Source organism: Salmo trutta, chromosome 1 (assembly GCF_901001165.1).
Source record: "Salmo trutta chromosome 1, fSalTru1.1, whole genome shotgun sequence".
NCBI classification, from domain to species: Eukaryota; Metazoa; Chordata; class Actinopteri; order Salmoniformes; family Salmonidae; genus Salmo; species Salmo trutta.
Genome location: NC_042957.1, coordinates 69,740,962 through 69,764,463, shown reverse-complemented (window position 1 = coordinate 69,764,463; position 23,502 = coordinate 69,740,962). Strand labels below are relative to the sequence as shown.

At 44.0% G+C, this 23,502-nt stretch overlaps 2 protein-coding genes across 7 annotated transcripts in view; both read left to right on the top strand.

Moving 5' to 3' along the window:
* The window catches only part of LOC115206444 (adenylate cyclase type 9-like), a 96,573-nt gene extending 80,641 nt beyond the window's left edge, over nucleotides 1–15,932 (top strand). For all 4 annotated transcript variants that reach the window (XM_029773488.1, XM_029773461.1, XM_029773480.1 and 1 more), the window contains 8 exons: nucleotides 3,771–3,881; nucleotides 4,256–4,518; nucleotides 5,249–5,351; nucleotides 7,613–7,827; nucleotides 8,119–8,278; nucleotides 8,376–8,518; nucleotides 8,842–8,865; nucleotides 9,163–15,932. In XM_029773488.1, the coding sequence (XP_029629348.1) occupies nucleotides 3,771–3,881; nucleotides 4,256–4,518; nucleotides 5,249–5,351; nucleotides 7,613–7,827; nucleotides 8,119–8,278; nucleotides 8,376–8,518; nucleotides 8,842–8,865; nucleotides 9,163–10,777 (2,634 nt within the window). In that variant the 3' untranslated portion in view covers nucleotides 10,778–15,932. The remainder of the gene's footprint in view (nucleotides 1–3,770; nucleotides 3,882–4,255; nucleotides 4,519–5,248; nucleotides 5,352–7,612; nucleotides 7,828–8,118; nucleotides 8,279–8,375; nucleotides 8,519–8,841; nucleotides 8,866–9,162) is intronic.
* A 395-nt stretch (nucleotides 15,933–16,327) lies between these two features.
* LOC115206430 (CREB-binding protein) overlaps nucleotides 16,328–23,502 on the top strand; it is an 84,148-nt gene continuing 76,973 nt past the window's right edge. For all 3 annotated transcript variants that reach the window (XM_029773447.1, XM_029773437.1, XM_029773428.1), the window contains exon 1: nucleotides 16,328–17,219. In XM_029773447.1, the coding sequence (XP_029629307.1) occupies nucleotides 17,132–17,219 (88 nt within the window). In that variant the 5' untranslated portion in view covers nucleotides 16,328–17,131. The remainder of the gene's footprint in view (nucleotides 17,220–23,502) is intronic.

The following is a 23,502-nucleotide window of genomic DNA, read 5'->3' as shown; positions in this document are numbered from 1 at the left end:
AAGGCAAAGGGTGGCTACTTTGAAGAATCTCAAATCTAAAATCTAAACTGCTCAAAAAAATAAAGGGAATACTTAAACAACACAATGTAACTCCAAGTCAATCACACTTCTGTGAAATCAAACTGTCCACTTAGGAAGCAACACTGATTGACAATAAATTTCACATGCTGTTGTGCAAATGGAATAGACAACAGGTGGAAATTATAGGCAATAAGCAAGACACCCCCAATAAAGGAGTGGTTCAGCAGGTGGTGACCACAGACCACTTTTCAGTTCCTATGTTTCCTGGCTGATGTTTTGGTCACTTTTGAATGCTGGCGGTGCTTTCACTCTAGTGGTAGCATGAGACGGAGTCTACAACCCACACAAGTGGCTCAGGTAGTGCAGCTCATCCAGGATGGCACATCAATGCGAGCTGTGCCAAGACGGTTTGCTGTGTCTGTCAGCGTAGTGTCCAGTGCATGGAGGCGCTACCAGGAGACAGGCCAGTACATCAGGAGACGTGGAGGAGGCCGTAGGAGGGCAACAACCCAGCAGCAGGACCGCTACCTCCACCTTTGTGCAAGGAGGAGCAGGAGGAGCACTGCCAGAGCCCTGCAAAATGACCTCCAGCAGGCCACAAATGTGCATGTGTCTGCTCAAACGGTCAGAAACAGACTCCATGGGGGTGGTATGAGGGCCCGACATCCACAGGTGGGGGTTGTGCTTACAGCCCAACACCGTGCAGGACGTTTGGCATTTGCCAGAGAACACCAAGATTGGCAAATTCGCCACTGGCGCCCTGTGCTCTTCACAGATGAAAGCAGGTTCACACTGAGCACGTGACAGTCTGGAGACGCCGTGGAGAACGTTCTGCTGCCTGCAACATCCTCCAGCATGACCGGTTTGGCGGTGGGTCAGTCATGGTGTTGGGTGGCATTTCTTTGGGGGGCCGCACAGCCCTCCATGTGCTCGCCAGAGGTAGCCTGACTGCCATTAGGTACCGAGATGAGATCCTCAGACCCCTTGTGAGACCATATGCTGGTGCGGTTGGCCCTGGGTTCCTCCTAATGCAAGACAATGCTAGACCTCATGTGGCTGGAGTGTGTCAGCAGTTCCTGCAAGAGGAAGGCATTGATGCTATGGACTGGCCCGCCCGTTCCCCAGACCTGAATCCAATTGAGCACATCTGGGACATCATGTCTCGCTCCATCCACCAACGCCACATTGCACCACAGACTGTCCAGGAGTTGGCGGATGCTTTAGTCCAGGTCTGGGAGGAGATCCCTCAGGAGACCATCCGCCACCTCATCAGGAGCATGCCCAGGCGTTGTAGGGAGGTCATACAGGCACGTGGAGGCCACACACACTACTGAGCCTCATTTTGACTTTTAAGGACATTACATCAAAGTTAGATCAGCCTGTAGTGTTGTTTTCCACTTTCATTTTGAGTGTGACTCCAAATCCAGACCTCCATGGGTTGATAAATTGGATTTCCATTGATTATTTTTGTGTGATTTTGTTGTCAGCATATTCAACTATGTAAAGAAAAAAGTATTTAATAAGATTATTTATTTCATTCAGATCTAGGATGTGTTGTTTAAGTGTTCCCTTTATTTTTTTGAGCAGTGTATTTTGATTTGTTAAACACTTTTTTGCTTACTACATGATTCCAGATGTGTTATTTCATATATTTGATGTCTTCACTATTATTCTATAATGAAGAACATAGTAAAAATAAAGGAAAACCCTTGAATTAGTAGGTGTGTCTTTTGACTGGTTCTGTGTATGTATAGAAACTCAGCAAAAAAAGAAACGTCCTCTCACTGACAACAACTTAACGTGTAAATATTTGTATGAACATAACAAGATTCAATAACTGAGACATAAACTGAACAAGTTCCACAGACATGTGCCTAACAGAAATGGAATAATGTGTCCCTGAACAAAGGGGGGGTCAAAATCAAAAGTAACAGTCAGTATCTGGTGTGGCCACCAGCTGCTTTAAGTACTGCAGTGCATCTCCTGCTCATGGACTACACCAGATTTGCCCGTTCTTGCTGTGAGATGTTACCCCACTCTTCCACCAAGGCACCTGCAAGTTCCTGGACATTTCTGGGGGGAATGGCCCTAGCCCTCACCCTCCGATCCAACAGGTCCCAGACGTGCTCAATGGGATTGAGATCCGGGCTCTTCGCTGGCCATGGCAGAACCATGACATTCCTGACTTGCAGGAAATCACACACAGAATGAGCAGTATGGCTGGTGGCATTGTCATGCTGGAGGGTCATGTCAGGATGAGCCTGCAGGAAGGGTACCACATGAGGGAGGAGGATGTCTTCCCTGTAACGCACAGTGTTGAGATTGCCTGCAATGACAACAAGCTCAGTCCGATGATGCTGTGACACACCGCCCCAGACCATAACATACCCTCTACCTCCAAATCGATCCCGCTCCAGAGTACAGGCCTCGGTGTAACGCTCATTCCTTCGACGATAAACGCGAATCCGACCATCACCCCTGGTGAGACAAAACCACGACTCGTCAGAGTAGAGCACTTTTTGCCAGTCCTGTCTGGTCCAGCGACGGTGGGTTGGTGCCCATAGGCGACGTTGTTGCCGGTGATGTCTGGTGAGGACCTGCCTTACAACAGTCCTACAAGCCCTCAGTCCAGCCTCTTTCAGCCTATTGTGGACAGTCTGAGCACTGATGGAGGGATTGTGCGTTCCTGGTGTAACTCAGGCAGTTGTTGTTGCCATGCTGTACCTGTCCCGCAGGTGTGATGTTTGGATGTACTGATCCTGTGCAGGTGTTGTTACATGTGGTCTGCCACTGCGAGGACGATCAGCTGTCCATCCTGTCTCCTTGTAGCACTGTCTTAGGCGTCTCTGTACGGATATTGCAATTTATTGCCCTGGCCACATCTGCATCCCTCATGCCTCCTTGCAGCATGCCTAAGGCACGTTCACGCAGATGAGCAGGGACCCTGGGCATCTTTCTTTTGGTGTTTTTCAGAGTCAGTAGAAAGGCCTCTTTAGTGTCCTAATTGCCTACTGTCTGTAAGCTGTTAGTGTCTTAACGACCGTTCCACAGGTGCATGTTCATTAATTGTTTATGGTTCATTGAACAAGCATGGGAAACAGTGTTTAAACCCTTTACAGTGAAGATCTGTCAAGTTATTTGGATTTTTACGAATTATCTTTGAAAGACAGGGTCCTGGAAAAGGGACTTTTCTTGTTTTGCTGACTTTATATATATCATTGTTAGTAAGGATCATGCTTTGTTGAGTTTGAACCAAATGTGGGTGTTACCCTTTTTGATCTGCTTTAGTGAAAGGTCCGTTTATACCATATGATCAATCCTCCCGAGTCACTACCCTGTTTTATGTTTTTATGTTTGAATGATGGAAGTAACATTTCCCTATAGCCTGGAGGACATTGAGTATCTATGACACCATGTTTCTAGAATAATTATTATGTCAAGACTTTGGTATTGTTAAGAATAGCTGGGTTTGTGGTTTTAAGACCTAAGCTAGTAGAGTACAAGCCCTGGAAAATAAATACCTATTTAACAGTGAAAATATGTTTGCATGTTTGTGAATTAACAAAAATAAAAATGTGTGCGTGTGTGGTTGATGCACCCAATCAATACTTAGGCTAAGCACACTAACCACACAACACAAGAGTGAATGTGTAAACTACAGTATGAGAAATTGTCAATACTAGGATTGAAGAAACTGTAAATGATATAAATAGACAAATACCTCTCCTTCTCTCTCTCCTTCTCTCCAGTCTCCCTGTCTCTCCTGCAGTGCGGCTGTAGTTCCAAAGGAGGATCAGGTTCTGGAGAAGGGCACGGTGCAGAACGGTTGCCATGACGATCACACGACCAATAGCAGCATGGTTTGCCTTACCTTACCTCACTCTAGTGAACGTTTGACCTTTGAACCTGGCCGTGACCTTTATTCATCCCAACCTGACTTCACTTAAATCCAACCCCAGTTCATCAAACCAGGCTTAGTGTTATTTTATTTCTGAAGTCATATTTATATCGCCATACTATACATGATGGAAAGACGTGACAAGAACAAGCCTGACATCACTTTATAGAACCTAGCCAAACGGAAATATCTTGATTCATTTGGCTTCACTAAGTCACTAATCACTCTTATCCAAGACCTCAGGTCTAACACTTCTCACTCTCCTCTTTCTGTTTCAGCACACACACACACAAACACACAGCTTCTCACTAGCCTCTCTCCTCTCAACTCCACCAGGACACCTCATCTCTCAAATGTCCCTCCCAGGCCCCCGTAGGCCGCAGCCCTAAGGCCCTGAACGGTCTGCTGAGCCCCAGGCTGGAGGAGCCCCTGACCAACAGCCAAACGTCCCTGTGTGAGATGCTTCAGGAGAAGGAGAAGAAGTGGGGTGGAGGGGCCATGGGGATGGGGATGGACCACTCTGCTCTCATCCCCCTGCGCTCCAAGAACTTCAGAGAGAGGAGCGACGCTCACTTTGTGGATGTTATCAAAGAGGACAGGTGAGGGGATGGATGGATGTATGTTACACAAACTGATCTGGAACCGGGCTTGATGGATGTGGTGGAGCTTTTTGGGGAGTTGGCTGGACAGCACTAATAGATCTGAGACCACGCTAAGGGAATCAAAGGATAAGATTCTGAAGGCAGAACTGTTATGTAAGAGGCAGACCCACACGTATATTTCACGTGATGTCATTGTATGTTTTGGTACAGTGTGTCTATTTACAATGTGCTTTATAGAACTAGTGTTACAGAAATTCCCTTCCTTTCCCTAAAATCCCCAGTTTTATAGAAATCTGGATTTCCTGCTTATTCCCCCTGATTCTGGGAATTCTCCAACTGGGATAAAAATATATATATAATAAATATTTTTTTTATGTTTTGAGAAAGTTACTGGAATTTTGCAATCCTATATAGAACACTCACTGCGGTATGATCTGCTCCGTGCTATTTTGTTTGTAGTGATCCTTATGCTTCTGCCCACTGAATAAGCCCCTGGGTCATGTTCATTAGGGCACCAAATTGAAGAAAACAGACATGATATAGTTGATGGACTATCTGGAGTTGTCCAGTAAGAAAAGCTAATTTTCATTTTCCATTGCAAAATGATTTTGTGCCTTATGAACGCGGACAGCCCTAGTGGTATGATAGGTTGGTGTAACTCTCTCCCCGCCAAGTCTGTCTTCTCTATACTGACTGACTGACGTCTGTTGATCTGTCCATCTCCCAGTCTGATGAAGGACTACTTTTTCAAGCCTCCCATCAACAAGCTGAGCCACACCTTCCTGGACAGAACCCTGGAGTCTGCCTACAGGACTAGCTACCAGGAAGAGGTGTGTATCCCTCTCTGTCTGTTACTCTGTCTCTCTGTCTGTATGTGTCTGTCTGTCTGTCTGTCTGTCTCTGTCTGTCTGTCTGTCTGTCTCTGTCTGTCTGTCTGTCTGTCTCTGTCTGTCTGTCTGTCTGTCTGTCTGTCTGTCTGTCTGTCTGTCTGTCTGTCTGTCTGTCTGTCTGTCTGTCTGTCTGTCTGTCTGTATCTGTTTTCCTCTTATCTGTCTTTCTGATGTCCCACTTCCTCTCTGTCTACTAGACTAGACCTGGTCTGTCTTTTCTTGTCTGTCCCTCTGACTTCCTATCTGTTTCACCCTGTCTGTCTAGCTCTCTGTGTGTGTGTTGTCTGAGTAACCTGTAAGCACTGCACTATGTATGGCCTGTCAGGACTGCGGCAAAGACAGGGAAATCACTGCAGGACATCGATAGGGATGTCCTCTTAGCTTGTGATGCTCTCTGCTGGTACAGTGGGGGAACTGCATGTTCAACTTCACGTCTGGATTGTTTCGTTCAGTTTCATACTTATTACTTAATCACAATGAGACAATTTTATTAATGTTTTTTCAAGACTTCCATTCTTCATGCTTCTCTATTCCCTCCCGCAACCTTTGCTCTCTCTCTTTTACCCTTTCCAAACCCTCCCACTCTTTATCTCTTTACACTCTGCAACCGGACCCAGGCACCATTCATTGCCATTGTGCCTTTTGTAAGGCACTTAAAACCTGTTAGGGACAGACGTTCCGCTAGCGGAACGCCTCACCAATATCCAATAGTATAGCAAAACACCTCAATAGTATATACAAAACACCTCAAAAATGCTATAACTTCAATTTCTCAAACATATGACTATTTGACACCATTTTAAAGATAAGACTCTCGTTAATCTAACCACACTGTCCGATTTCAAAAAGGCTTTACAGCGAAAGCAAAACATTAGATTATGTCAGGAGAGTACCCTCCCAAAAATAATCACACAGCCATTTTTCAAGCAAGCATATATGTCACAAAAACCAAAACCACAGCTAAATGCAGCACTAATCTTTGATGATCTTCATCAGATGACACTCCTAGGACATTATGTTATACAATACATGCATGTTTTGTTCAATCAAGTTCATATTTATATCAAAAAACAGCTTTTTACATTAGCATGTGATGCTCAGAACTAGCATACCCACCGCAAACTTCCGGTGAATTTACTAAATTACTCACGATTAACGTTCACAAAATACATAACAATTATTTTAAGAATTATAGATACAGAACTCCTTTATGCAATCGCGGTGTCAAAGTTTATAAAAGCTTTTCGGTGAAAGCACATTTTGCAATATTCTGAGTAGATAGCCCGGCCATCACGGCTAGCTAATTTGACACCCACCAAGTTTGGCACTCACCAAACTCAGATTTACTATAAGAAAAATTGGATTACCTTTGCTGTTCTTCATCAGAATGCACTCCCAGGACTTCTACTTCAACAACAAATGTTGTTTTGGTTCGAAAGAATCCATAGTTATATCCAAATAGCTCCGTTTTGTTTGTGCGTTCAAGTCACTATCCGAAGGGTGACGTGCCGGCGCATTTCGTGACAAAAAATGTCAAAATATTCCATTACCGTACTTCGAAGCATGTCAAACGCTGTTTAAAATACATTTGTATGCGATTTTTCTCGTAAAATAGCGATAATATTCCAACCGGGCTACGTTGTATTCGTTCAAACACTGAAAGTAAAGCATGGAGTCGTCTCGTACACGCGCGCTCCAGTGTCATTGTTCTCAGCAGGACCACTCACAAAAACCCCAGCTGTTTTTCGCCCAGAGACTGGAGAGCTCTTATTCCACTTTCTGGCGCCTTCCTAGAGCCAATGGAAGCCTTAGAAAATGTCACGTTACAGCAGAGATGCTGTATTTTTGATAGAGATGCCCTAGTAGGAGAACAAATTGTCAGACAGGGCACTTCCTGTGTAGAATCTTCTCAGGTTTTGGCCTGCCATATGGGTTCTGTTATACTCACAGACACCATTCAAACAGTTTTAGAAACTTTAGAGTGTTTTCTATCCAAATCTACTATTATATGCATATTCTAGTTTCTGGGCAGGAGTAGTAACCAGATTAAATCGGGTACGTTTTTTATCCGGCCGTGAAAATACTGCCCCCTATCCCTAACAGGTTTTAACGGCGGCTAACGCTGTGCTGCTCTCAGCCTTGTGTGTCTTTGTGTGTGTATGAGGTTGGCTATTGTGACAGCAAATCAATCCCGTCTCCAGGTGGAGACCCAGGCGGCGGTACAGACCTTTGCCAGCCCTACCTTCAGCTCTTTCCTGGACATGGTCCTGTGCTGCTCAGTGTTCCTGGCCCTCTCCCTGGCCTGCCTCCTCCGGCCCCTGCTCTCTCTCCCTGGGGCCCCCCTGCCTGCCCCGGCCCTCACCCTGGTTGCCGTGGCTGCCCTGCTGGAGGCCCTGGCGCTGGTGCTGTCTATACGGTAAGACGGTTGAGGGAGAGAAGGAGAGGTGGAGAGAGGGATGGGGAGGAGTAGGAAAAAGGGGGAAGAAGTTGGGAGGGATGGAAGGAGGAGGGGGAGAGGGATATGAGGAGTGGGTTGGAACTGGGGAGGAGGGGGAGAATGGTAAAGGAAGGGAGAGAACTAAGTGGGGTGAGGTTTGAAGATGTGGAAAAGGGGAGGCCATTAGCCTGTTTTTCAATGGGGTTGGATTACTGTACATGTATTGTCTGTTAGCCCTCTCTGAGCTAACCTTCTCTCCTCCTCTCCCAGGATGGCCTTCTACCTGGACAGCGTGATGAGCTGCACTAGGACCCTGCTGAGGGCCATCTCTGGCTGGGTCCCCCGTCACTTGATAGGGGCCGTGCTGGTGTCCCTGCCCGCTGTGTCTGTCTTCTCACATGTCACCTGTGACATGCACCTCTCCATACAGGTGAGCGTGTCTATTCTGTTCATTTGCCCTGGTAATTTCCTCCAGAGTTTGCTAATGCTAACGATTGTTCCTTCCTGTGTCTATCGGTGTCTCCCAGTTCACCATGCTCACCTGCTGTGCAGTGATCATTGCCATCATCCAGTACTGTAACTTCTGCCAGCTGAGCTGCTGGATGCGCTCGGCCATGGCCACCGTGGTGGGACTGGTGCTGTTCGCCCTGCTCTTCAGCCCACCCTGCAGGTCAGACACGTTATAATGGATTCTATTTTTTAACACATTTATGGCCCTTTTTTGTTGGTCGGAAAGGACCTTAAAGGGGCATCTGCAGTTCAAACAATAACAACACGTGACATCCTGTCACTGTTTTGGTAAACAACTGAGGAACGGGGCTGGAGAAATGTAACCACCCTCAAATTTGTATATTATCCATTTAATCCACTACCAATGCACTCACTGAAGTTTGATAGGATATTGTATACAATATTACCACAATGTCATAATTTAGTATGACTTTTCCTTTGTGCTGACACTCGGTGTAATTTAATTTGTCCTCTGTCTTCCAGTTCTGCCAACAGTATGTTATTTTGGTGAGTAGAATGAAGTTATCCATACAACTAATGATGCATTCACAATGTATCATTGGAAGGCCATGCTGTATTCTCAGATTATAAATATATCTCTCTCACTCCACCTTTCCTTAACTCCTTCCCTCTCTTTTTCTCCATCCCTCCTTCCTTCTCTCCCTCCCTGCCTACATTACTCTCCATCTCTACCTCCCTACCTCATTCTCCAACTCTCCATCCCTCCCTTCTCTCCTTCCTTGTTTCTCCCTCCTCTCTTTCCCCTTCTCTCTCCATCTCTCCCTCCCTTTCTCTCTCCTCCAGGTCTGGCGACACCACCAACAACAGTAACCGCAGCAGTGTTGTACATGGTCAGTCTGAGCCCACCGCTGACCCTGTGCCCCGCCTCCAGGACCTGCTGGGCCCCGAGGTGGGAGTGGCCTTCTTCCTGCTCCTCCTGCTCGTCTGGTTCCTCAACCGCGAGTTCGAGGTCAGCTACCGCCTCCATTACCACGGCAACGTGGAGGCCGACCAGCACCGCATCAAGATCCAGAACATGAGGGACCAAGCCGATTGGTTGCTTAGGAACATCATCCCCATCCACGTGGCAGAGCAGCTCAAAGTGACTCAGAGTTACTCCAAAAACCATGGAAATGTTGGCGTGATTTTTGCCAGTATCGTTAACTTTAGCGAGTTCTACGAGGAGAGTTACGAGGGCGGCAAGGAGTGCTACCGCGTGCTCAACGAGCTCATCGGTGACTTCGACGAACTGCTTCGCGAACCGCCCTTCAACAACATTGAGAAGATCAAGACCATCGGCGCCACGTACATGGCGGCGGCTGGGCTGAATGCGCAGCAGTGCGCCGAGGCACCGCACCCTCACGGCCACCTGCGGGCGCTGTTTGACTTCGCCCTGGAGATGATGCGCGTGGTGGACGACTTCAACAAGAACATGCTGGGCTTCAAGTTCAAGTTGCGCATCGGGTTCAACCACGGCCCTTTGACTGCAGGGGTGATCGGCACCACTAAGCTACTCTACGACATCTGGGGCGACACTGTGAACATCGCCAGTCGCATGGACACCACGGGCGTGGAGTGCCGCGTGCAGGTGAGCGAGGAGAGCTACTGCGCCCTCAGTGCCATGGACTACAACTTTGACTACCGCGGCACAGTCAACGTCAAGGGTAAAGGTCAAATGAAGACCTTTCTGTTCCCCAAGAGTGCGGACAGCGGTGCCCCCGTGCCCCAGTACCTGCTCTCCGTCTCACCAGAGATCCGGGTGCAGGTGGACGGGAGTATCGGGCGCTCGCCAACAGATGAGCTCTCTAATATGGTGCCTAGCTCCATGGCTGGTGTACCCAATACCACCAGTCCCTCGCTCAGCTCTGGGGTGTCCACGGGTCTGCTGCGGCCTGAGAGGGGGGTGGTGGAGGCTGGAGATAGGCCAGACAGTCGGCAACAATACTACTGTAGCCCTACTACTACAGAGACCATCGCAGCCAGACGCTCCTCCTCATCATCCTTTCTTGGTCTAGCCTCCCTGCCTATCACTAGTCAAGCTGGAGCTACGTTGAAAGTCAAAGAACCAAATCTGTCCATCACTAATAAAGGTGAAACTCCTTCAACCAACATCCAACAACCAAATCTGCCCGCCACTAGTCTAGCTGGAGCTCTTTTGACAGTCCAACAACCAAATCTGTCCATCACTAATAAAGGTGAAGCTCCTTCAACCAACATCCAACAACCAAATCTGCCCACCACTAGTCTAGCTGGAGCTCCTACAACAAACGTCCTCCAACAACCAAAACCTGTGGTGCCTGCCTCACCCCAGCTTCTCTCCCCTCAGAATGCCACAGCAACTGAGTCACGGAAGGAGGTGGAAAAAGAGAAAGAGGAGAAGGACGATGATGACATTATTGGCGAGCTAACGAAACTCTAAGACTGTTATGTCTGCGATAGCTTTTTGCATTAGCCTTCAGCCCTTTAAGCATGACCTTTCTTGCATTCCTGCCAGTTGAAGCTTATTATGGAACAGGCATATGTGACGAGAAGGCATACAGGAGGAAACACCTAAATGGCAGACTGTAAGAAACCAGTTTCTGGCTCCTCTGTTGTCAATTCTTCTCCAGGTTCGTGCTCATTAGGGCACACCTTTGTAAATCTTTTTGCAACTGTAAGCGAAAATGAGCGTTTCTTATTGAACAAGTTCAGATACTACGTTTGTTTTCTTCCGGTTCATGCCCACTGAACACGACCGATGTATCTGGTGGGCACAGTAAGAGGGAATAAGAAGATGGGGAAAGTACGATGGGCACTTATGTTGCTATAGAAACCCAGCCTCCTATGATCTACTTGATTCTCACTAACATCTTTAGTCTTTTTTTGTTCTATGTTTGGGCTTTTTTTTTGCCTTTTGTTTTTTGATTAAGTGCCTTTAGCACAAAATAATGTGTAGACCAAGCATATCTGGACAAGGAAAGAGGAAGAAACATAAAGGGAAAAGAAAACTGGGAAAGACTTCTACACTACAAAACTGTGAACCTTATGTACATTTTAAGGCAAAAGCTTGGTTTCTGTCAGTTTGTTATAGTTGTCTTTGATCTGTGTAGCTATGACATTGCTTTTATTACTGTAGTTAAGGAGTTTACAAGAATCGGAGCAATAAGGAATGCCACAGTGAGGAGTGAATGATGGGTTACAAAGGGAAGCAAGATGGAGTCGTCTTTTCACAGTGATTCACTTTAAATTGTCTAAGAAAAGCACAGGCCTCGCACAACGCTCTCAGACAAACCCACAACAATATCTACAACATCAGTTGGAAGGCTTGACTGTGTGCTTGTGTCTGTGCGCTACACTACAGTAATAACTGCCTTCCACGGCCTCATGTGGAGAGGTGGCTGTAAGTTGTCATTCTGCAACTGATGAAACCGTGGGAAGAAAGTCGGGAGTGTGATCAAGAAATAATGAAATCCCTCTTGCTGATGTGGTATCTTTTCTCCCGGCCCTGGTTAAAAGTAAGGACCTCTGTCTTACCAGCCTCAAGCCGTCAACTAGACCTTGGTAATAGTAATTAGGGCTGAATCCGAACTCCCACTTAAGTCTGTTTTAAGTCGAAGTCTCCCATTGACATCAATGCATGACTAAGTGAAAATGTTTAAGTTAGGACTTGACCCTAACTCTTTAACATATCATGAATTAGCTTCAACTGCACATTAGCTCTGCAAGTCTATAAAGCTAACTTTTAGCACCACAGGTTAGTTCATGTGCCATAACCTCTTCCTAGGCTACCGTTGTTGAGGTTTGAAGTGCACCCTTCTAGGTAGGCGTCCTAATAGGATGTTTCTATTGAACGTGCTGGTTTGCTTACAATACAGTTAACAATCTGTTAAAATTGTTACATGTGCGTCACGTACATATCATGTGGAATAGGCAAGAGCACAAACAGACCAGGCTAATCTTGAGTAGTCTCTTGTGACGGACCTGAGTTAAGATGTTGAGTGACCCAGTTTAACGGAATGGTAGATTGGTATATTGACCTTCAAATAGGACTTGATCTGCTATCGCCACTCTCCACTCCTGTTACTCTACCGTCCGGCTATTTCGGAATACATGCAATGGGGAATGCACCCGATTCCTCTTGTTACAGCATTCCTGCCAAATTAGATCCTGGATAATAAGGGAAGTTTCTAACATGCGTCATGTAGGAAACATATAAAACATATAAACATGTAAAGTGTTATTGTTCAGTGCTACATATTTTCCTATTTGTTTTGTGTGTTTGTTTTGTCGAAGTTAAGATCTCGTTGTTTTCTTTTTATATATGTACTGTATGCATTGTTTTATCAGACCCTTTCTTGAGAGAATTGAGTATGGTAAGCTGTACAGTGCATATCCTCCAACTGCAAGTCTAATCATCCCTGTCACTTTCTCTCTGTTTTAGTAAAAGTGCTTGGGTGCTCGGGGGAATAACAAAACAAGTAATGGTACTACTAGGTTTCCATCCATTTGGCGACAGATTTTCATGTGAATATTCTAAAATCTGCATAACGTAAATGTGCGCATTTTTCCACCGTTTGGTGTTTTTCCACCAAACGGACTTATTAAAGAAATCAGTGCGTGATGACACAGTGCACACAAAATGTACTTTTTCACTTAAGTTTTCACGTACCGAATAAAAATCTAAAGTTCAGGGTGTTTCCATTGCATTTTCAACTCTACCAGTAGTTTCGTTATAAAAACACTGTTAGGTAAAATAGCCTGATTGCCTACTCTGGTCTTGGTACATGCGCTCTTGCCAACAAATCACAGATACAGTGCAGATAGGCTAGTCTACATAATAAGATGATTATGGATAAGAGCGAGAAAATGTGTATTTTTCAAATGGCAGTCAAGCATCGATCAACATGTCACCAGAATCAGACCCTCGATATTTATTGAAAAGGAGCATCAAGATCACTGTGCACTTTCATCACCCTGTGAAGTTCATCATAAGTTAGGCCTATTTCATCTGTAGCCTAATAAACTGCTTATAATCGCGTGACTCAAGGTTTACTTCGATATGATTATTATATGAATATTTACCTTTAAAGGCGTTTCCACTGCCATTTCTCGCATAATTAATAAAAAAATTACCAACACAGAAAGATCCTACCCCGTCAAACAAACAAATGATCTTTTGGCATTTATAAAATTGTACCGAAACTTCCTGTTTCCATCACAGATGTTGTGATTTTTTTTAAATTCTACGGTATGACTTCACTCACACAAAAACTGGGGATGGAAACGTCTTATATTATTTGTGACCTCAGACATACTTTGAAACCTCAAAGGTACAATATCAAAGCGTTCTGAATTAGGAATATAACTTGGGAAGTAAAAGACTCCAAAGCAACATGTTTTAATTTAGTAAAGATGGCGATACTCAGGATATCCCAGCAATCATTTGGGTTTTAAGTGCATCTTTCAACTTTCAGCACTTAAGTTTGTCTTTTCTAGTGCCATAATTTGTTTTAATACAGGTTCCTTGTGTGTACTGCAAGAGTTTGCTAGTAGTGCCTTTTCAGTCATAGGAAAATCCTCTCTAAATCAACTCTGATATCATTTAATTAAGATTGCCATGTTTTGTTTCTCAAACCTCCTTGAATACACATTTTTTTGCTTTTTTACATGTGTACATATTTTACTCATCCAAGTTCTTTTAACTTTTTATATGAATTTGACATGTGCCTTTTCTACTACATAACCTGCTGAGCAATTGTTTCCAACATTTAGTATCACTGATATGAGTGTGAAACTCAATATTGCAGTTCATTGTCACTTTTTGGTACACAGCAGCCACTTATTTGTTCTGATGTGGATTTAAAAACAGGGAAAAACAAAAATGTAGTTTTGTTTTGTTTGACTGCATATTGTTGTACTGTGTAGAATTGCTTGAATGGGGTTAGGCCCATTTTAAGTGCATTAATCTACAAACGGGATTGTTTTCAAATTGTCAAATGTATTCTTGACGATTATGAGCGTGCAACCCTTGTTGTAACCGACCCAAATTCCACTGATTACAATAAAGGGACATATTGGAAACAATCAGTTTAAATAATAAACTTCACACAGTGTTATGTTGCTAAATGTCCCAAGGAAGGGGAAACTGCACAATTGAGGTCTGGACACATGAAAGGAAGATAAAACCCAGATATTAGCTACAGCTTATCTTATTGCTTTTGAGAAACTCTGCTTATCAACCTATGGATTCCTGGTGTTTTATCGTGTTAATGCTGGATAAGTAGCGTTCTTTCGAAAGCGAAGGGAAATAAATTGTTGAATTTAAGGCTAACTCTTATAGAGGTATTGGAGCTCAAATCTTATTCCCAATTCAGTCCGAACCGTACTGTGATGATGGCTCTATTTTCATTTCACACTGCAACTGTGTTGGATGTGTTACCGGACCAGCTCAGTACAGCTCTGTTGGGCTCAGTAGTGTGAAAAAGGTATTGGGTTCCCTACTTCAAAAAAAGCTTAGTACAAACAACTGGCCTTCACTGCAAAAAGGACTTCATGGATTGACAATGGGATTGAAACGTTGTGAACTAACAGAATGGGACTAGTTTTGATGCCAAATAGAGATGTGATTGATTTGATGTATGTTTGGCCTTATTTCCCCCTCTTTAATTTGCTCTGTCTTGTTGTGCACATTGATGACGGGTTGTTTCTATACTCACTAGTACTATATGTATGCAGTATGTATACATTTTGCACAAAGCACTCACTCTGTATGTACATATGCATTTTATATTTTGTATTATTTATACAGGTGCCATTGTTGAAGGGTTGAGGAATACATGGAAGGTTAGATACACGTTAGAACACTATTACAATTATGTCCAAATGTCATGTTTGCCTGCATGCATAGTATGTGTAACTGTATGATTGTGGGAGAGGGATGCTCTAACCCCAGTAGGCATAGGATTGTGTGCTGCCTGAACTTGTCCACTTCTTTCCACCTCAGTATGTCAGTCAATTTACATTTTAGTAATTTAGCAGACACACTGATCCAGAGCGACTTACAGTAGTGAGTGCATACATTTTTTCCGTACTGGTCCCCCTTGGGAATCGAACACACAACTTGGCATTGCAAGCACCATGCTCTACCAATTGAGCCACATGGGACACTGACAAGGACCTATAAGGACATTTTCCTGCCACCATTACTTCTATATAGGTCTAGGTGACAGATCTCTCCTTCCTAAGGGATCCCATGGTATTCCCCCATGAGTAGCCTGGTCGGTTTCAGATTGGTTTGTGCTGTTGGCAGCTCCTATGGTCAATGTAACAGTAAACAATGAACATAGGAGCTGACGAGACGGTGCAAACAGATCTGGTACCAGGCTACATCATCAACACCCTGCAAGGTAAAATCACACTGCTAGATATCTGTTAATGTTTTCAGACCCTGTTTCATATAAGCCTACTGTACAGTTGTGGCTGGTAGATCTTTGGCCTCCCTCCCACTGTATTTTATATAGCCTATAGCGCGCTGCATTTTTGGAGGGGTCTGCAAATGAAGGTAAAAAAAAAAGAATAAAGTGATTTTTTTCTGAGATTTGTTTGGATGGTTCTGTTTGCATTGCTTGATATTTATCCATTATTACAACTTGTAATGATGCATTTACAATTGACATGTAAACTTCTGTTGCTTGGCTCCTTAAATTGATACAAATGTAGCTGACTAGATGGATGGACAAGGGTGAAGTGCCCCACCATGGTCTTATGAGGGTTGGTGACTTGGTGATGCATAATACACAATGTATATGGGGGGCTGCACAATAACTGCTCACTTGTACATTGTTCTGTAACACTTTAGGTTAGAAAGTGCTTTGACAGCTACTTAATTTTTTGGGTTATTCCACCCCTAGAGGCTTGTTGATGTACGTCCACATGACGCACGGCAGGGCATAGGTTTGCGTAGGGCGTGATTGCACAGCCCCTCCCCCCCACAGTCTAGCTAGAAAGAAAAAAACTTTTTGTATCGGAGGAATCAACAGCCGCCATCTTGACGCGGCTCAGAATCAGGATTTCGGGAGAGCCTTATTTTTTAGACCGAAACGAGCCATTTAGACCGTGCTCAAACGGCTTTATTCTGCAGAAAATCGAAGTCTTTATTCCTTCGAAGATAATTATTGAGAAAAAACGAGGATTGGATCAGTTTTTGTCGTCTAGAGAGCCCCTCGTATATTTGATTTCCCCTTCAGAGAGCGCCGCTTCTTCATATCTCCTTTCCGAGACGATGTATTTATCGAGAGACAGTATCGAGAAAAATACATCGGCGCATACAAAATATTTTTGGAAATTTCTTGTCTTTATTGGAGGCGAAAATTGAATTTAAGGCTGTTCATTTGGACCGGGAAAAGGCGCTTATTTAAAGATGCCTATCTAGGGATTTATGGAGAAAGGGACTTGAATCCACACTATATACTTTTTTTGCTACTATTTTAATTTATTTTTCGTGAACTGAAATATTTTTTGGCCATAATTATTAACGATAATTATGTGGGTGTTGGGTGTTGGATTATCATGGGGTGATTGTCAGCGGCGAAGCGTGGCGCTGTTGCCTTTATTTTGAAACATTCTACACGGCTGACTAGTGCAAGCATTTTTCTATCTTGCCAGCTAGTTGGTTAAATACCCCTATACGTGGGTTGTGAATAAGAAAGAAGATTGTTGCCATACAAAAAATATATCTGGAAGGAGTCGAATTTAATTTTGCATCATTATTTAGTGATCATTCTTACCGATCACAATGGCTGACAATTTGCTGGACGTCGGACCTCCCAACGCAAAGCGACCGAAACTCAATTCACCTGCTCTTTCAGCGTCAGATGGTCCAGGTAAGCACCAAGTAGGGTCTATTTTTGTCGTCAGTCTATAGTGATAATGAAAACTCTACTTCTATGTTTTGTCTGGTGTTGACTGCGTTTGCTCGTGCACAATGTTCCTCACTTGGAACTGTCATATGTCAGCTCTCGAGCTTTGCAGTCTAGTTGCTCGTGGTACTAAATTGTCACACCCGACTGTCACTGAATATACAGTCACCCGTCTCTAGTAGCCAATCCCCCGCTGCTCTCTTCTCGACTTGCCCATATGCCTTGGTAGTAAAGTCAGCCTACTGGCGGTGTTGGTATTGCACCATGTGCTGATGTGTCTGTCACTCCTTCTCCGTTTACTAGCTACGCCTCTGAAAACTTGCCACCCCTATGTTCCGGATAATGTCATTGCGGTGGAGTGTGAGTTGGAGCAGCGGTCCGAACGCAGACGAGACTTGTGATATAGCCGCCGCGTCTGTTCAAAAGAAAAGTGCAACCTGTTGAATTTGGTTCATTTCAACACTCATAGACACTTGTTAACCTACCGGTATAGGACTATTGTATGAGTACAGTCAACAGAAGTGTCAACATGAACTTGAAGGTAAGTTGTATAAATGTTCATACAGAGTGAAACCGATAGGAATTTCTTAGACGCTGCCCTTGAATAGTGAAGTTTATGGACAGGTCTCCTGTGCTCATAAACCTAGCCTCCCAGACAATAACAAAAGTCTACCACAGTGCTGCCTTGGTTGGTTTTTATCAGAGAGAGAAGAACATGAAGCCTAAACCTAACCTCAGGGTCTACCACCACACTGTACCCACCCAAACACTCAGGAAACAGCAGAGGGTGCACCCCCCTATCCACATCGATGGGACCGCAGTGGAGAAGGTGGAAAGCTTCATGTTCCTTGGCGTACACATCACTGACAAACTGAAATGGACTACCCACACAGACTGTGTGGTGAAGAAGGCACAACCGAGCCTCTTCAACCTCACCAGGCTGAAGAAATTTGGCTTGGCACATAAAACCCTCAAACTTTTACAGATGCACAGTTGAGAGCATACTGTTGGGCTGTATCACCACCTGGTACAGCAACTGCACCGCCCGCAACCGCAAGGCTCTCCAGAAGGTGGTGCGATCTGCACAACGCATCACCGGGGGCAAACTACCTGCCCTCCAGGACACCTACAGCAGCCGATGTCACAGGAAGGCCAAAAAGATCATTAAGGACAACAACCACCCGAGCCACTGTCTGTTCACCCCGCTATTATCCAGAAGGCTAGGTCAGTACAGGTGCATCAAAGCTGTTTTTCGGTGTCTCGGTCCCAGCTATCTCAAGGCCATCAGACTGTTAAACAGAAATCACTAGCACATTAGAGGCTGCTGCCTATAGACATAGACTAGAAATTACTGGCCACTTTAAGAAATGGAACACTGGTCACTTAGGTAAACATCAATCTGGCATTACTCATCTCATATGTATATACTGTATTCTATACTATTCTACTGTATTTTAGTCCATGCCGCTCTGACATCGCTCATCCATATGGATATATTCTTAATTCCATTCCTTACTTAGATTTGTCTATTGAATATATGTTGGTAAATTGTTAGATATTTCTTGTTCGATGTTACTGCACTCTCAGAGCTAGAAGCACAAGCATTTTGCTACACCTGCAATAACATCTGCTAAACATGTGTATGTGACCAATAAAATTTGATTTGATTTGAACCTGCACAACTTCCCCTGGCTCCTGGCCTCATCGCTAGCCGCAGCCAGCCAACATATCGTTTAACATGGGTATTTAACAACCAGTCATATTTTATGCTTAACATTGTATGACTGTGGCAGCTGCACCACTCCCTGCCTCCACGCACAAGAGCTAAGCGATTAGTGCTTTTTAATGTCGGGTTCGGTTCAATTATTGAAAACTTTTTTTGGTTTCCATTATTTCTTTGACTATGCATTATGTGGGTTATATGCTGTAATACAAAATATAACAATTAGGGCAGTCCCTGACAATCTTTGACAATAGTCATCGACCAATCGATTGAAATGATAAAACATCCTATGTGTTTTAATCAAATCCATGATATGCACTGAGCTTGTCTTATGATTTAAGCGCACTGTTTGATGAAATAATTAAGACACACAAATGACTAGACGGAGTCCGATCGCAATTGATTTGATTCTGCCAGGCCGGGCTCAGACTTGCTGCTCTGTTAAAGAAAAATGACAGCGAGTGACTGTGAGACTAGCACTGGCTGTTTCTCTCCTCCCTGCTGCAGCGACCACCACAGAACATCAGCAGGGTTTATTCCGCTGTCCGTGTTGCTGAAGCTGCAACATAATTACAGCCATTTCTGACTGAAAAGTTATGTTACCGAAATCCCTCATTTGTTTAAGAAAAACATTCCCTCAACCCTTGCTCTCTTTACAAGACACATTTTATGCATCGCATGCACTTGACCAATAGGGCCTGACCTATAGCATATCATTATCACATCAATGAATTGGTTATAACAAACTCTGAACACCGTAACTCAATTGAGAGCAAAATGGATGCTGAGGACATGACAAACTCAAAACCGGGGAATGTTTGCTGGTTATTTGGGAGGAAAACGGGAAGTCAGATTTGTGGAATAAATGTGACTAGTTGTGGAAAATACTGGAGATAAAGAAAAATAAGGTAAGGAGCAAATTGAATATTTAATTGAATATTGTATTTTTTTCCCCCTTTTCCTCCCCAATTTCGTGGTATCCAATTGGTAGTAGTTAGTCTTGTCTCATCGCTGGAACTCCCGTACGGACTCGGGAGAGGCGAAGGTCGAGAGCCATGCGTCCTCTGAAACCCAACCAAGCCGCACTGCTTCTTGACACAATGCCCATCCGACCCGGAAGCCAGCCGCACCAATGTGTCGGAGGAAACACCGTACACCTGGCGACCTGGTCAGCATGCACTGCGCTTGGCCTGCTACAGGAGTCGCTAGTGCGCGATGAGACAAGGATATCCCTACCGGCCAAACCCGGACGACGCTTGGCCAATTGTGCGCCGCCCCATGGGCCTCCCGGTCGCAGCCGGCTGCGACAGAGCCTGGACTCGAACCCAGAATCTCTAGTGGCACAGCCTTAGACCACAGCGCCACCCGGGAGATCCCTATTATTGGCCTATTTTAAGTTGGTTTCCGCTCCTCACTTTTCTTAGACAAGGCGAAACCTGTTTTCTCATCTCCAATATGCTGTTTAACTTTGCTATTATGCACATAGCAACATGGTCTTGGTGACGGTGCCAATTCTGCAGCACGCTGATGTGTTTCAGAACCGCGGACAGCGACCGTTATCCAACGTTGGGAGAGAGCGCAATAATGTTGCACTATTGTTCTGACTTAATATAATCGTATACCATTTCAGTAGCACATGTCTTAAAATGGACTGTGCCATCCCCACGGCCTCCACAATGGATCAGTCCACTCATTGCGAACCAGACAGGTGTATTTTTACCTCTTTTTATTTTATTTTTTAAATTTTTTTACTTCTGCTCGACTAAAGAAATCTGGGGCGACCAACAGCCTAACAATCGACCAGTCGACTAAATGGTGTCAGCCTCATTAAATGCACTATGTATTATGTGGGTTGACTGCTGTAACGCACAATATATTTTTTCATGAAAGTCCCGTGATGGTGGTGACTGCCCATTACTGCTTATCACTTATTAACCACCATTTATTCACATTACTTTAAAATATTTCAGTTGTCTATATTACATTTGTTTATTTGATGACTATTTCATTCCAAGTCATCTCATCTCTATAGAGCTGCTGTCAGTGCTGCTCCCTGTCCTGTTGTTAGTGCTGAGCGATTAAATAAAAAAAATTTCTTCAGTTTTTTTCTTCAGTTTTTAAACTAATTGACCGACATTGGTTCAATTATTTAAATTCCTTTTCGTTCTGTTTTTTTGTGAACTCATTTCGCACATTGCACAGTTTCTCTAGAGATAATATCAGATCCAGCCTGAACTGTGCGATGTAGTAAGGAGTTGTAGTTTCCAATAGGCCAATATTCTATGTAGTTTAGTGCATAAAACGTTGTAATTAACAACAATGGCCATAATCCATTGCGCATCTACTTGTCCGGTCAGTGTTTTACGCCTGCTACGGAAGAGAGAAGAATACGCAATGGTGAGGCGATATAGAGAACAGCTGTTGCATCACAAGGTATGTCTACCTGAACATACATGATCTAAGGGATTGATAGATGGTATTTAGCAGTCATAAAATTATGCCTTATTTACTTTGAAGAACTACTAAAATAGTGATTTTTGACAGTCAGCAGCTCTATAGAGATGAGATTATTTTGGAATGAAATAATAAAGTCATCAAATAAACAAATGTAATATAGACAACGGAAATATTTGAATGTAATGTGAATAAATTATGGTAAATATGTAACTACCATCATGGGACTTACTTATTTATATAAATAAAAGTATGCCGACCGATGTCAAAAAGCACTAATCAATCACCTGTTGAGAACTTCAACTCTCTATTACATTGCACAGTTCAGGCTTGATCTGATTTATCTCTATAGAAACTGCACATCGAGCTCACAGAAAGAAAACCCCAGAAATATAACCGATGTTGGTCAATTAATTTAAAAAGCAAAAAATAACCAACATTTTGGGCCATCTCTCAGCACTACCCCCCCCCCCCCCCCCCCCCCCCCCCATGCTGCACATCTGTTCTGAAGTGTGTTGAGTGTGTGGTTGCCTGTACTAAACTTACACTTGGCTAAATGATATCCTGATAAGTTGAATTGACCCTATGTGGTGGTGTTAACCCCAGTCAGGACTGTATTTACTTACACCAGTGTGTCCCCAGATGGTGTGTTTGGGGGCTTACTGGGTCAAGCATTTTACAGAACATTGTTTTATTGATTTGGTGGTTCCTAAATAAATGTTTGTGTCACACTCACAACCCCAAAAAGTTAATGTTCCATTGTATTGTCCGGTAGCTTTGATGAAATGTGGTTAGGCTACCCACGCCTGCCTGGAAGAGAAGTCAGCTTTAAACCCTGCTTCACGTTGAGTTGTTCCCAGGGGTGTGACTGGCTGCCTCAGAATGTCAAAGCCAAGACTAGGAAGTAGCCTAAATGGAGGCCGGGAGGGCTGCAAAGTTCAGAGGGTGATCTATAACCTTCAGTGCTATCAGATTATCTTGTATTTAATCTGTCGCTGTAAAATGCACTTTAAATAATGTGACTTAACCTATGTGCTCTCCGTGACTTTAGTGAGGTTGCTTTGTTTTTAGATCTGTATTTTATATGGCAATGCCATGTGTAGCTTACATCCATTGTAGAGTTGTGGTAGTGAATTGCGTTTGGGGTTCATTGTGCAGTCGGTAGTGAATGGATGTTTCCATTGTGCAACTGTAAATTCTCCACCACTATCAAACGCTGGGGGGAAAATGCAAACATCTAAATGAGGCCAAGTTAGGGATTACAGACGCCACAACCAACTCTTTATTCTCAGTCAAGGAAAGTGTTCAAATCCCTCAATGTATCCATCGCCCAATGTCCACCTCTGTACCGGACATACAGAGAGACGACAAGGTTGACGATTGTCTGTCAACTGGGTCACGTTTGCTGAATGTTTTGCTGTGGAAAACAAATTCAAGCGTTTCTTATTGCAGGTCATTATTTCTTAAGTGCATGGAGTCCCTCTTTGTTTTGTCTTTCTTCCATTTGGTGCCAAATGAATATGACCCGGTTTACAAACAGCTCTTTGGTTCTGTCCTGGGCTGTAGTCTTCCCCACTGACAGGCCGGGGTCCTTTGCAGCCCTAGCTCATCTTTCAGTGGGGTGAAGAGCTGTCGCTGGGCAGTAAGGCACCATGACCCTCACTCTGCTGCCTCTTTAGAGGTGTGTACACACTAATGCACATCTTACACACACACACACCCCTCTAATGAACAGCAAACTAGAGGTCGACCGATTAATTGGAATGGCCGATTAATTAGGGCCGATTTTAATCGGTATTTTTGGCCACCGATTTGCCTTTTTTTTAATTTATTTTTTTACACCTTTAACTAGGCAAGTCAGATTTAAGAACACATTCTTATTTACAATGACTGCCTTGTTCAGGGGGGATTCGTTTTTGCAACCTTCGGTTACCAGTCCAACGCTCTAACCACCTGCCTTACATTGCACTTCACAAGGATTAACAGGCTGACTACCTGTAACGTGAGGGCAGCAAGAAGCAAAGGTAAGTTGCTAGCTAGCATTAGACTTATAAAAAACTATCAATCTTA